General features: G+C 38.4%; 1 protein-coding gene across 2 annotated transcripts in view; it reads left to right on the top strand.

The window, feature by feature from the left end:
• vwa11 (von Willebrand factor A domain containing 11) overlaps positions 1–12,277 on the top strand; it is a 36,446-nt gene extending 24,169 nt beyond the window's left edge. The window contains exons 1-18 of one of the 2 annotated variants that reach the window (XM_085277888.1): positions 3,162–3,488; positions 4,134–4,323; positions 4,686–4,822; positions 4,924–5,068; positions 5,203–5,296; positions 5,683–5,817; positions 7,902–8,088; positions 8,207–8,376; positions 8,585–8,697; positions 8,820–8,936; positions 9,035–9,208; positions 9,326–9,458; positions 9,560–9,712; positions 9,849–9,941; positions 10,342–10,613; positions 10,794–10,927; positions 11,302–11,461; positions 11,597–12,277. In XM_085277888.1, coding sequence (XP_085134014.1) covers positions 3,394–3,488; positions 4,134–4,323; positions 4,686–4,822; positions 4,924–5,068; positions 5,203–5,296; positions 5,683–5,817; positions 7,902–8,088; positions 8,207–8,376; positions 8,585–8,697; positions 8,820–8,936; positions 9,035–9,208; positions 9,326–9,458; positions 9,560–9,712; positions 9,849–9,941; positions 10,342–10,613; positions 10,794–10,927; positions 11,302–11,461; positions 11,597–11,977 — 2,883 coding nt within the window. In that variant the 5' untranslated portion in view covers positions 3,162–3,393 and the 3' untranslated portion in view covers positions 11,978–12,277. Of the gene's footprint in view, positions 1–3,161; positions 3,489–4,133; positions 4,324–4,685; positions 4,823–4,923; positions 5,069–5,202; positions 5,297–5,682; positions 5,818–7,901; positions 8,089–8,206; positions 8,377–8,584; positions 8,698–8,819; positions 8,937–9,034; positions 9,209–9,325; positions 9,459–9,559; positions 9,713–9,848; positions 9,942–10,341; positions 10,614–10,793; positions 10,928–11,301; positions 11,462–11,596 lie in introns of those variants that run through there. The other variant, XM_085277889.1, reaches the window with a different exon arrangement.
• Positions 12,278–12,558: the final 281 nt, after the last annotated feature.

The raw sequence follows: 12,558 nt of genomic DNA, 5'->3' as shown, positions 1-12,558 counted from the left end.
GAATGGGATAAAATAATATCGCGGTTTATATGGGGGGGGGGGGGGGAAGCGGCCGAGGGTTTGTTTTAAAACTTTACAATTACATAAGAAGGTGGGAGGATGGGGGTTGCCATCACTAAAAAATTATTATCGGGCTGCTCAGTTGAAAACGGTGGTTAATTGGTGTGATACAAGCTACCAAGCACACTGGAAGACTATAGAGGAGAATATGTTTTCCTCCCCAATACAAGCTGTCCTGATGGACTCGAATATTCGAAAATATATTGACAAGATTCATAACCCCTGGGTGTCGTGCACACTTAATATATGGAGAAAAGTCGTGAAAGAATTCAAACTTGAACAGGATTTGGCTTTATTCAAATGGTATGCATATGATTCTGACTTTGCCCCGAATAAATTGGACTCACGTTTTAAAAGCTGGCCTGCTAAAGGGTTATCTACATATGATAGTTTGATAAAGGATGGGAACCTTATTAGTTTTGACATGCTGAAACAGAGACACAATCTAGAAAAACAGGATTTTTTTCGATACTTGCAAATAAGACACTATATAAAGACAACAATCGGTCAGATGTCAAATACTAACGTGGAATTGGTAACTTTATTTAGACAGGCGTACAGTGGGGATGTTGACACAAGACTCATTTTTTTTTGGTACAATTTTTTTATGAATAAGCTTCCACACTCAACTGATTATGTGAAGATGTTATGGGAAAAGGAGGGAGGGATGTGTATTTCTAGGGAAGAATGGACTCAGATGTGGGAATGGCAATGGAGGAGTACTTCCTCCAAAAGCTGGAGGGAGTTCGGATGGAAAACTCTGATAAGGTTCTTTATCACTCCATGTCAAAAGGCTCACTATGATGGGAATCCTCCCGTGTGCTGGCGAAACTGTGGATACCAAGGAGCCCATCACACCCATATTATGTGGGACTGTCCTGTGCTACGGACTTACTGGAAAGACATTCATGGTATATTACAAGGCATTTTTAACTGTACATTCCCTCAGGATATGAAGACAATTTTTTTTGGCTGTATACCGCAGAACTGGTCCAAAAATGACATATGTCTGTTAAGAGCTTTATTGGTTGCAAGTAAGAAATGTATAACAAAGAAATGGTCCTCGCAAGACATACCGACTTTGTCATTATGGTGGGAAATTACGTTAGAGATATATAGGATGGAGGAAGTAACAGCTCATGTTAATGACAGGATGGCCTGGTTCCATCTGTGCTGGGATAAGTGGGTCCAATACGTTAATACCTATAAACCGAATTTTCTCTTTAAAGCTTGAAACCACCAATTTAGTTAATTGTTTACTCCCGACAGAGCTTTCTCCTTTTATTTTATATATATATATAATTTTTTTTTCCTTTTTTTTTTTCTTTCTCTTTCTTTCTATCTGTCTTTCTTCTCGTTTTGTTTCGTTTTTCTCTTGTAAACTGTGTTAATTAATGCCTGTAATCATCTTTATGAGGTAATATTGTAGAAATAAAGAATATAAAAAAAAAAAAAGAATTCTGGACAATTTTGGCACCAGTATTCCACAGCATGTTGCAGGAAATCGAGGAAAAGGGCAGACTACCACCAAATATGAATTCTGCCAACATTAGTCTCCTGCTAAAACCAGGCAAAGACCCTTTATTTCCCTCAAGCTATCGTCCAATTTCTCTTTTAAATGTAGACCTTAAAATAATCTGCAAAGCTCTCTCAAAGAGATTAGAGAAAATGACCCCCCTCTTAATTCATCCTGACCAAACTGGTTTCATAAAAGGTCGGCACTCCTCAACAAACACTCGTAGATTACTTAATTTAATAGACTACTCATACGATAAAAACATCGAAACCATAATATTATCTCTAGATGCAGAAAAAGCATTTGACAGAGTTAATTGGAAATTTTTATTCGCAACTTTACACAAATTTGGTTTTGGAAACTCTTTCATAAACTGGATAAGAATATTATACAATTCCCCAACGGCTCGTATCAGAACAAATGACCAGACATCCTCCAGCTTCTGTCTCCTGAGGGGCACCAGACAGGGATGCCCACTCTCCCCTTCACTTTTTGCAATTTTTATCGAACCTCTAGCAGCAGCATTTAGACAGGCTACAACAATCAAGGGCATAAAATGTAAGAACATAGAACATAAAATCAGTCTCTATGCGGATGATGTGTTGCTTTTTCTGCAAAACACACAAACCAACCTCTCTGAGGTAATTACTTTAATAAACTGGTTTTCAAGAGTTTCAGATTATTCAATTAACTGGCCAAAATCTACAGTTCTCCCCATTAACTGCTCCTTCCATAATTCTTCCTCTGCCCCACTGCAATCCGGAAATATTAAATATTTAGGTATTAATATCTCTCCTAAGCTTTCAGACTTAACTAAACTAAACCACATCCCACTTCTAAAGAAAGTAGAAGGCGATCTGACTAGATGGAAATCTTTACCCATATCACTCATGGGAAGGGTCGCCACTATAAAAATGATGATCTTGCCAAAAATAAATTACTTATTTTTGATGATCCCTAACAAACCATCACAAGATTGGTTCAGATCTCTGGATTCATATATTTCCAAATTCCTTTGGAAAGATAAACCCTCGCGTATTAGCTTAAAAACGCTACAAAGAACCAAGGATAGAGGAGGATTAGATCTGCCTAATTTTCACCAATACTTCTTAGCCAACAGGCTTCAGTTCATCTCAGAATGGTTAAAACATACCTTCTTAGTTGAGCCCTGGCTAGATGTTGAACAGGCACTATGCAAGGATCTAGAGATTTCAGACCTACCATTTATTAGCTCAAACATCAAAAGACATGAATGCTTTAAAAGTATCAACATCAGCTTTTCTCTAACAGCATGGTGGGAGTTTCTAAAAATAACGGAGTCTTCATTAATCCCATGCAAACGTACACCTATCTGGAATAACCCTGACATATTACAAAACAATAATATGATTAATTTCCCAGAATGGAGTTGTAAAGGAATTAAATACTTAGAACATATATTAGAGGGAACAGAATTTATTCCATTTGACAGACTAGTTGAACAATATGGGATCAACAAGACAAGGTTTTTAGAATATCAACAAATTAAATCCATAGTAAAAAAGAAATTTAACCTCAGTCAAGTTGAATTACAAACACCACTAAGTGCGGCACATTTTCTTACTCTTAAATCCCCCAAATTATTATCTAAAATATACAGAACATTTTCATAAATGACTTTTTACCAAGCATAACAAGCCTTGGCGTCATTGGCAGGTTGCCCTCTGCCCCAAGAGACATCCTGGTAGATGTTTCCTGCCAGATGTTTCCTATCAGAAAAAGGACCAAGACATTTTATGTAACAACCCCCATGACATGACATTACAGCTCTTTATGTCATGTTCAGGTCCCCTCCCTTAGTTCAGTATATATTCAGTGACAGGGCAGCACACTTTAAAGCCCACTGGAGTCGTCATAGGTTGGAAACATCAAGGTATGATTGTATTTTATAGTTTATTTATGTAACTGAAATGACATTTTCTCCCCGTATTGCATGTACGGTAGCTTTTAAATTATTTTTTCTTTAACTTAATTTGAAAATGTTCATTATTTTTCATTGGCTTTTTATTCATTACTACATAATAACTTTTACTCTGAAATCTGTGTAAATATAAATCACAGGATGAAAAAGCACAAGTAAAATAGAGTTTTATTGTCAACCCAACAATATACACTCAAGTATACAGTGGGATGAAATATCGTCCTCTGGATCAAAGGTGCAAACTGTAAAAATTAAAATTAAAATATACATATATACAACTATAAAGAAATAAGATAAAATAAGAACAGTATTGTACTTGAATGTAACGCACTGGAAACAGCTGCATATTGTTTGTAAAGTAGAGTTTTTGTTAAAGATTCCAATGATTATTTATATTATTAACATATTTTATTAAAATAAAAACCTTTTAAAATCCTTATAAATGATTGAACCTGTTCTGAAAAAAACTACTTAATTACTTACTTTGTAATTATCTCAAACCACACAGTTTTAGTATGTTTGCAGTACTCTAATCAAAATTAACTGAATCAGCTAAATTAACAAATGCTGTTCCTTTTTTTCTTTTTTTTTAAATAGATCTGTCATGAATTCATTGCTGGTCATAGCGCTGCTGCCTTTGGCTCTTTTAGGGCCAGGTATGGCCTTTGTCTCTACTGGGGGTGGAGCATCCACTCATGTCAGCATTACAGGAACGGCTATATTGCAGAAAGTGCGAGAGACGTGTCAGGCGGTGGCTGAGAAAAATGGTTATGAGTTCAACCCCACGGTAGGTATACAATATGTACAAAATAGCATAAACTTAGTCGCCTGCCACAGATAAAAACATTAACACTTAAACACAAAGTCAGATCCATTTTAATGTGGATGTTTGTCTGGATAAGCTTTAAAAGCAAAAAAGAAACCCACAGAATAAATGTACCCATTTATTGTCCTTTTTATGATTGTATTAAACTTAATACCAAGGCTTGTGTGTGTGTGTGTGTTTAATAGAACTTATAGGCTTTTTAACAATTTGAGCTTTCTTTTTCTGACAAATGCAGTTCCCCTCATAAAGTAAAATGTATTTTGTACTCACCTTTTCATTTTTAACAGGAATATTTTTTTGAACTTCATAACTTTACCCTTTAGGGTTCCTCTCCTGAAGAGCTGGTGCAAGCCTGTCTAGGTCCCACAGCAACAGGAGAGGTGTCTGGTGCCAAATTTCATTCTGCTCTTCAAGAGATCTACGCCCAGAATGGGTTGGTAGATCGCGACTTTGTCAACAGGTAAAGCAAAATCGTGGAATAACAACCTATGGAATAATTAAATTACATTTTTACAAATGGTAAGGCAAGGATCTCACTTATATGTTAAAAAAATCTTTTAGTGCTCCACATCACTTCAACTCTGAGGCTTTCTTGGAGGGGCGGAGCCTAATCACACAGGGCATGGTGGCCATTAAAGCTAACGTTCACAATGAGAATTTTCAGGCTGCAAGGACAACACTGGGTAGAGCCCTTCACACACTACAGGTGAGAGGGGTGCAACAAAACACCAGGGCATAAATGAATTAACTTAAAAAGGTATTGGAACAGCCATACAATCAGAAATTTAAGTATGGAGGTTATATGAAGTTTGTGTAACATGTGTTTCTCTGCACTCTCAGGACTTTTACAGCCACAGTAACTGGGTTGAGCTGGGGTACACAAAGCCATACAGCAACCTCATAAACCCAGGCCTCCCTCTGGATAACCTGGCAGGTAAGTGTGGATTATCACCACTATTATGAACCCAACCCATTCCCTTGGGATGGGTAAAGTGCCATAAAAAGATAACATCCATGCTTTTTTCTTTTCTCGAGAGAATATGTATAGACCAAATATCAGAGACTGAAGTCTTGCTAAGGACATGACAGTGGCTGATTATCATTGGCTGGTCATTACGTTTCATTTTCAGACCACTGCATTCATAAAACAACTCCAAACAGTGTACATAAATAATGAATTAAAGAGATGAGTTGCTTAGAGTCTCACTAGTTGTTAAAAGATATCTGGACATTTCGTCTCCTACAGTAATCCTGTTTTGTGTGTGTGTGTGTGTGTGTGTGTGTGTGTGTGTGTGTGTGTGTGTGTGTGTGTGTGTGTAGATGTGAACACCCCCACCTGCAGTAACTGTGACAGTGCCAGTGGAACATGCCCCAATCAGCTGCTCCCCAACATCCTAAAAGACAAGAAACTCACATCTGGCTATATGGGAGTCTTTTCTTCTGTCAAACCTAAAGGTATCATTTCACACACATAGATAAATTACATTCAAGTTGCGAAGGCAGTGCGTACTCGAAGCAGTTAACACTACAATCTGAGCATTTTGCAGATGCCCAAACAATGTCTACAATGCCTGTGTAGGTTCTCAGTCATCAAGGCCATGATGATTGAGAACATCTAAGAAGCTTGGAAAGAACATGAATGGACTTCTTTAAATTTCCTGAACAAGTTTCACCTCTCACCCAAGGGCTTCAGTTTTCAAGTTTTCAGATTTCACTTACTGTAGCTTAAAATGTTAAATGAACTTCTTATATAGTTCTTATTCTACCTAAGCACTCACGCTTTATACAACATGTCTCATTCACCAATTCATATCCATTCATACAAACACTATTTTTGCAATGCTTAAGTGCTTTTTATCTAATATTCACACACACGCACACTCCCATGAACATTTAAATCGAGTTATGCTAATATTATTTATATTTTCCGTTTAACCTGTGCTTTTACATAATGCTCTACTTCTCAATGAAAATAATAAACAGAATACAGTGTTCCCTCGTTTATCGTGGAAGTTACGTTCTAAAAATAACTCAGGAAAATTGAAATTCACGAAGTAGCCAGCTTTATTTTTTTATTCTCCATGTTTTAAGGCTGTAAAACCCCTCACTACATACTTTATACACTTTACTCTGACAGGCATGAACATTGTCACACTTTTCTCCTGTTTAAAGACTCTCAAAGTTCGAAACTTTGTGGAAAAATAAGTCCAGTATTACAGAATGAAGCCAAAGATCAAACCCTGTTTTCAGGTCCAGAACATGGGAATAGAGCAGCTGCCAGAGAATTCAACATTAATGAATCAATGGTACGGAAATAGAGGAAGCAAGAACAATGAGTTGAGTAAAGTTTGACTCTTTTGACTGTTTTGTTTTGCTTAATGCCTCATGGTCTGAAAAATACGGTAACTTCTACCTTCCTTTAGTGAAGGAAATTGCCTTCCCGGGTTTCCTCCGTGGCGTGAGCGATAAGCAGAGTTTTGTCCTTTCCTTCTAAGATTCCTAATTATTTAAAGTAACACTCAAGTATGCCGTTCAGCTGGGTTAGTTACAGCGCCGGGAGCAGCTTGGGAGAACAAGGAAACACAGACTGCTTCAGGTTGCCTTCCCAAATCAACTCAAAGGTTTATTTGATACACAGCAGTTTATATAGATTAAAAAAAAGGTTCGTGTGTCAGCTTTCCCAGTTCAAACCGGTACAGACCAAATAAGGAAACGTCTTCCTGCCTTCTGAGCAAAGTATCCCTTGTGTAGTTTATCAGTTCAGCTATAATTTATGATCATCCCAGCAAAATACACTCCTAGACATAAAATACAGAGTTCTTTCATTAGTGAATTCTGAAACAAACCACCTAGCCTTTAACGAGCCTTTTCCAGGAGATAAAGAAAAAAGGGAGGATGGGAGTAAGGAAGTGGTCTCATCTCTGTGGTGTTTTCGACCTTGGGGTACCAGCTTGTGAGTCCTACACATTAATTCTTGGGTCACAGAGAAAGAGAAAAACAACTAGTAGTTGGGCCTTATTGAGTAACAGTTTTCCTGTATAAAACAATATCCTGTAAATGCTTACCATGGTACTAAAATACCTAACATTTAGGATGTCCAGAAGTCCAACTTTTTGTGCGATGGTTAGCATCTTCCTCTGCCTTTTAGGTGCTACCACAGGAGCCTTTGACGGTGCAAAGTGCAGTGAACCGTGTTATAGCGAGGGACCACTGTATGTCAGTGAGCTTTAGATGTACTAACAGGATAGACTCTTTTTCTTTTTTTACCTCAGTAGTGCCATGTTTATGCTGAGCTAACCTAACTTGTTTCTGTCTGTGACTTTGTATTCATCAGACATGTATGACAGTTTTCTGTACCACTGATAAAACCTGAACTGAACCAAACTAACACACACATCAGTTTGATTTCACAATTTTTTTTCATATAATTTTTTACTATTATTACATGCTTTTAGGGTTTTTTAGGAGTACTTAAACACACATGCAAGATCAGTATATCTAATCAAGATATGGGTACAACGATCTCTTCCTTATGTAAGGTAAATGCAGCCATGGAGGTGCAGCTGATCGTACTAGCAAAATCAATCCTCAAGGAGGCATCAGCAAAGATGAGCGTCATCAAGACAACTTGGCTTTTCACAACGCTGCTGTGCAAGCAGCAACAGACGCCAGTCTCGAGTTATTGCAGGATCTTCGCTTAGCTGTAGGAGACAGTAACTTTTTGAGGTACTATAATGACACATGAACAAAGTATTTCAGAGTATACTATGAAGTATGAAGTATTTTACTTCAGTATTTCAGTACTCTGGGATTGAAATGAAAACTGAATTTTCTTTTCTCACAGAATGATGGGGATTGCTCGCTCATCTGTCTTGTGCTTCGTAATTGACACAACTGGGAGTATGTCAGATGAAATTGAAGAAGCAAGATCAGTTGTTTATCAAATCATTGACGCATACAAAGGAACACAAGACGAGCCCTCCGAGTACATCCTGGTGCCTTTCAATGACCCTGGTATGAACTCCTCTATCCCGTTAATGATATTAGCATTTACTGGTATTTAAACGACCTGTACTAGTTGTATTTAATTTCTGTTTTATGAAACATAAAGTGCATTTGTGATGCAAATCTGCATATTGTCCCAATGTGCTTGTAGACAACCGGCTATATTTAGTCCTCAGGTCAGTCTACATGGTTAGCTCTTTTTTGTTCTTGTATGTAGAGTTTGGACCTATGATCAGGACAACACACGTGGATAAGATGAAAGAAGAAATCTCGAAGCTTACAGCAAGTGGTGGAGGTGATGAACCTGAGATGTGCCTGTCAGGGCTTCAGGTACTACAATCAGTTGTGACATTTTCACTTGTAACTGGGATTTTGGTTAATCAGACAAAAACATTTCAGAAAGATGAAAATGTGGATGCATCGAAGATTTTATGTATACTTTATTTCTCCAGCTTGCTCTGACAGGTGCTCCTTCCTCTTCTGACATCTATGTTTTCACTGATGCTTTAGCAAAAGACATTGAGCTCAAAGACACTATCAATGCTCTCATTAGTAGCACTAAGTCAAAGGTAAATGCAGAATGACACTTCATGATAATCAGTATTCATTAAGCCTACTTAGGCATGGCAGCTGTGGGTATAACTGTGACATTAACTGATCTCCACAGGTGTCGTTCTTCATTACTACACCAATTAGCAGACGCCGTCGTTCCCTCAGAGCTGCTTCCTTTGACGACTACAAAGACATAGCTCTGACCTCTGGAGGCCAGGCCATTCATGTTTCCAAATCAGAGCTTTCTCAAGCCACAGATATTATCCTTGACACCTCAACTTCAGCTCTGGTATGATTCTACAGTTCAGTGAATATAATGAGACTTATATGACTGGACTATTGTTTGAAGAATAGAGATCGCAGAGTAAGTCGCTCATTTTTCTCCCCTTTCCCTCAATTCTGTCAGGTGACAGTTCTTCAGCGAGCAGGAAATCCTGGAACGCAAGAGACCTTCCCCTTCACACTGGATGAGTCATTGAAAAACATCACTATCTACATCACAGGAAGATCCATTACTTTCACGCTGACAAACCCTGCTGGTACCTCTCATTTCCAAACATTTCCGTGCTTCACACAACCAATTTCAACAAATGTAATTGCAAAATACCCATTAGTGATAATGGATGTTAAACATTTTCAGGTGTAACCCAGAGTCAAAGTGAGGCCAGTGGTAAACTGGGCACCATTCAGACTGTGGGCAACTTGCACAGGATTCGCTTCAACTCTGAGAAGCAGGCAGGAAACTGGCAGATCAACATCAACTCCAACCAACCCTACACACTCAAAATCACAGGTAGAATCGGGTATATGTTTATTTACTACAAGTCTTTATTATACAAGTGTCAGAAGTGATTCAGGTTCAATGAGTTTTTGCCGTGTATGTGCATTTCCTGTAAGTCTGTATTTACTGTAAACGCTTGCTTTTCCAGGTCAGAGTACAATTACCTTTATCTATGACTTTGTGGAAAGCTTTGCTGGACCTCACCCAGGTTACGCAGTGCTCAGTGGGCGTCCACAAGAAGGTACAGCACCACAATAAAGCAGTTTTATTCTTTTACGGTTGAAGGTAACTTCATTAACCTGACCTTATTTTGCTTTAAGAGATTTATTTTCAGTAAAAAAAAATGTGCTCCACACCCCACCAATAGAGTAACTTTTGACATTTTAACAGCATTGCACATAACGTATTTATATTACAACACAAGTAACAAGTGTAGTTAACTGATGTGAAGTTTCTGTATTACAAGAGCATCATCTAGTGGTGAAATGTATGACTACGTCACCACTGGCACCTTGTTTAGCTCAAAAGAGGATTTTTAAAGATCTTGTAATAATATTTTATTTTTATCTTTAATATAATTTTGTTTTCCGTTTGCTTTTCCTCACACTTTGATTCTTTTCTTCTTAATTCTGAAAATCCAGGCCAGTCAGCCACACTAATACTGTCAGTTATGGGTAGAAGAGGTCCGTCTTCGATGACTGCTGAACAAGTTAGCCTGGCAAAAGTCTCAGGTCCTGAGAGTTTTAGCAATGGTGTACTAACTCAGATGGACAATGGAGAAATTCTGGTGACTGTTGAGGCTGTCCCTAAAGGCGAGTTTGTGGTCGTTGTAAAAGGAACTGACAAAGTGTCCAACAGTCAATTTCAGAGGCAGTCAAACACCCAAATGTCTCTCTCCAAAGTGAAGATCCAGGTTTGTCTTTTCAATTTCCCCTTTAATGTAAATGTGTTTTGTTTGACTATAATATCAGATACAATGAGTCTAATTCGAATCAAATTCATTCCATAAATAGATACAGAATAATTAAGCATTCACAAGGTACAAGAACGATACCAGTCCTTTTAAGTTGTTGCTTTTCCTTGTCCACTCTAGGCTGTGGTGGACAGCAGTGTGGAGCCAGGACAGACCTTTAAGCTTCCATTCAGTGTGATGACTCAGAGCTCTGGTGGAAAGTATTCCATCAGTGCCAGAAATGACAGAAAATTCCCCATGATTTTCCCAAATGAGTAAGAGGTTCACTGCTAAAATAATACTTTAAATGTTAAATGTTGTAAAGACTGGCACTGATAGTCTGCTAATATTTACAGCATTTTTATATCTTTGAAGCTTAGTTAGCGTAACTTAGACCAAAACACATAAATTGGGTTCACAGCTACCTTATGTCCTGTTTGAGTCTAATTTGTTGGGGCTTTAAAATTATAAAAGGGTTGAGTGACCTGTGTCACCCCAATAATCAGTTGGTATAGAAGGTAAGGGTAAGCAATAGTTGTTATTGCTCCGCCCAAATGTGCTATACAACATTAGGTTTCTGTCACATCTTTAATGCATATAACAAATGTAGCCCCTGTGGTATTATTATATTTTACTCTTGTCTTGACAGACTCACCCTGGTAACTGGGCAATATGCCAATGCTACATTGACCATAACACCACCTGCCAGCACGCAGTCAGGCACTGATGTCACACTGACTATTGACGCACAGTCATCCAATGGCGTTGACTCAAATTATGCTGTTTTGAGATTGTCTGTTGTTACCAAGGTAAGTCAGTGAAATAAGCAAAAGCGCTTCTGAACATATCCACACAAATTGCTGGTAAAGACATGTCCTACTGATCAAAAGCTGAATGTTGACAGTCCTTTCACACATGTCAAACACATCTTTCTTCTTTTCCAGATTACAGATTTTATTCAGCCATTATGTAAAGTGGTTAGCGTGCAGGATAACAAATGCCCTCATGATCTGTCCCAGTGTGGACATTTCCAGTGGGGGCTCTCAGCTAACATTACAGATGGAAACGGAACTGGGATAGAGAGCATTTCCCTCCATCAGGGTAATGGAACCCTCACATACACCTCATTGAGCGCTCCTATCATCGTGGCAAACTACAATGCCTCCTGCTGCTCACAGACTGTTGAAATAATAGCTGTAGATAAAGTTGGCAATGTGGGAAAATGCTACCAATCAATTGCTCGGTCAGGTGTCCCTCCTGCTCTTACTCTGTCGCTGCCACTGTGGATATGCCTGTTGGTATCTGCCTTCTTAGTAAGGCCTTGAAAGACTCAGGTTACATTATGCTAATCTTGTGTCTTTAATCTGCGCCTATCCCAGCTATCATAGGGCGAGAGGCGGGGGACACCCTGGACAGGTCGCCAGTTTGTCGCAGGGGGGGGGGGGGGGGATAGGTGGGTATAGGTTAATTATAGGTATAATTTTTAGTCAGATTTAAAAACATCAGTGAAATATGCTTCATAATGCCTTACAGAAGTCATGTATCGGGGTATAATTCCTTGGGCTAAAAGCTGAAGACTGTACATTGTCCAAATAAATACAATAAACATGGGCTTCCAAAATTTACTGATTGGTGGTGTTTCTTTTTCATCTAAATAATGCTACTTTCTTGGTTTCTGAAATATTAGTGGTGGCCTACTGGCTATACGCAAGAGGGGGCAATGCCCCCCTTAAACAAACGTCATGTCCCATTAAGTCAAACTTTTAGAAGTTTAGAAAGAAAATAATAAATTACCCACAAACTAAATATGGACAAGATTTACTACAGTAGCTGAATAATCCGCTAGAAAAGGCACAAATTAAATGATAGGTTTCACGTCTCATCCGCTCTTTGCCTCCGTGCACTC

The sequence above is a fragment of the Mchenga conophoros genome, linkage group LG6 (genome assembly GCF_057382185.1).
Source record: "Mchenga conophoros isolate Kocher_MC1m ecotype Shallow Benthic linkage group LG6, M_conophoros_male_GT1.1, whole genome shotgun sequence".
NCBI lineage: Eukaryota > Metazoa > Chordata > Actinopteri > Cichliformes > Cichlidae > Mchenga > Mchenga conophoros.
Note: the sequence above shows the minus strand (reverse complement) of the source record. Positions and strands in the feature narration are given on the sequence as shown.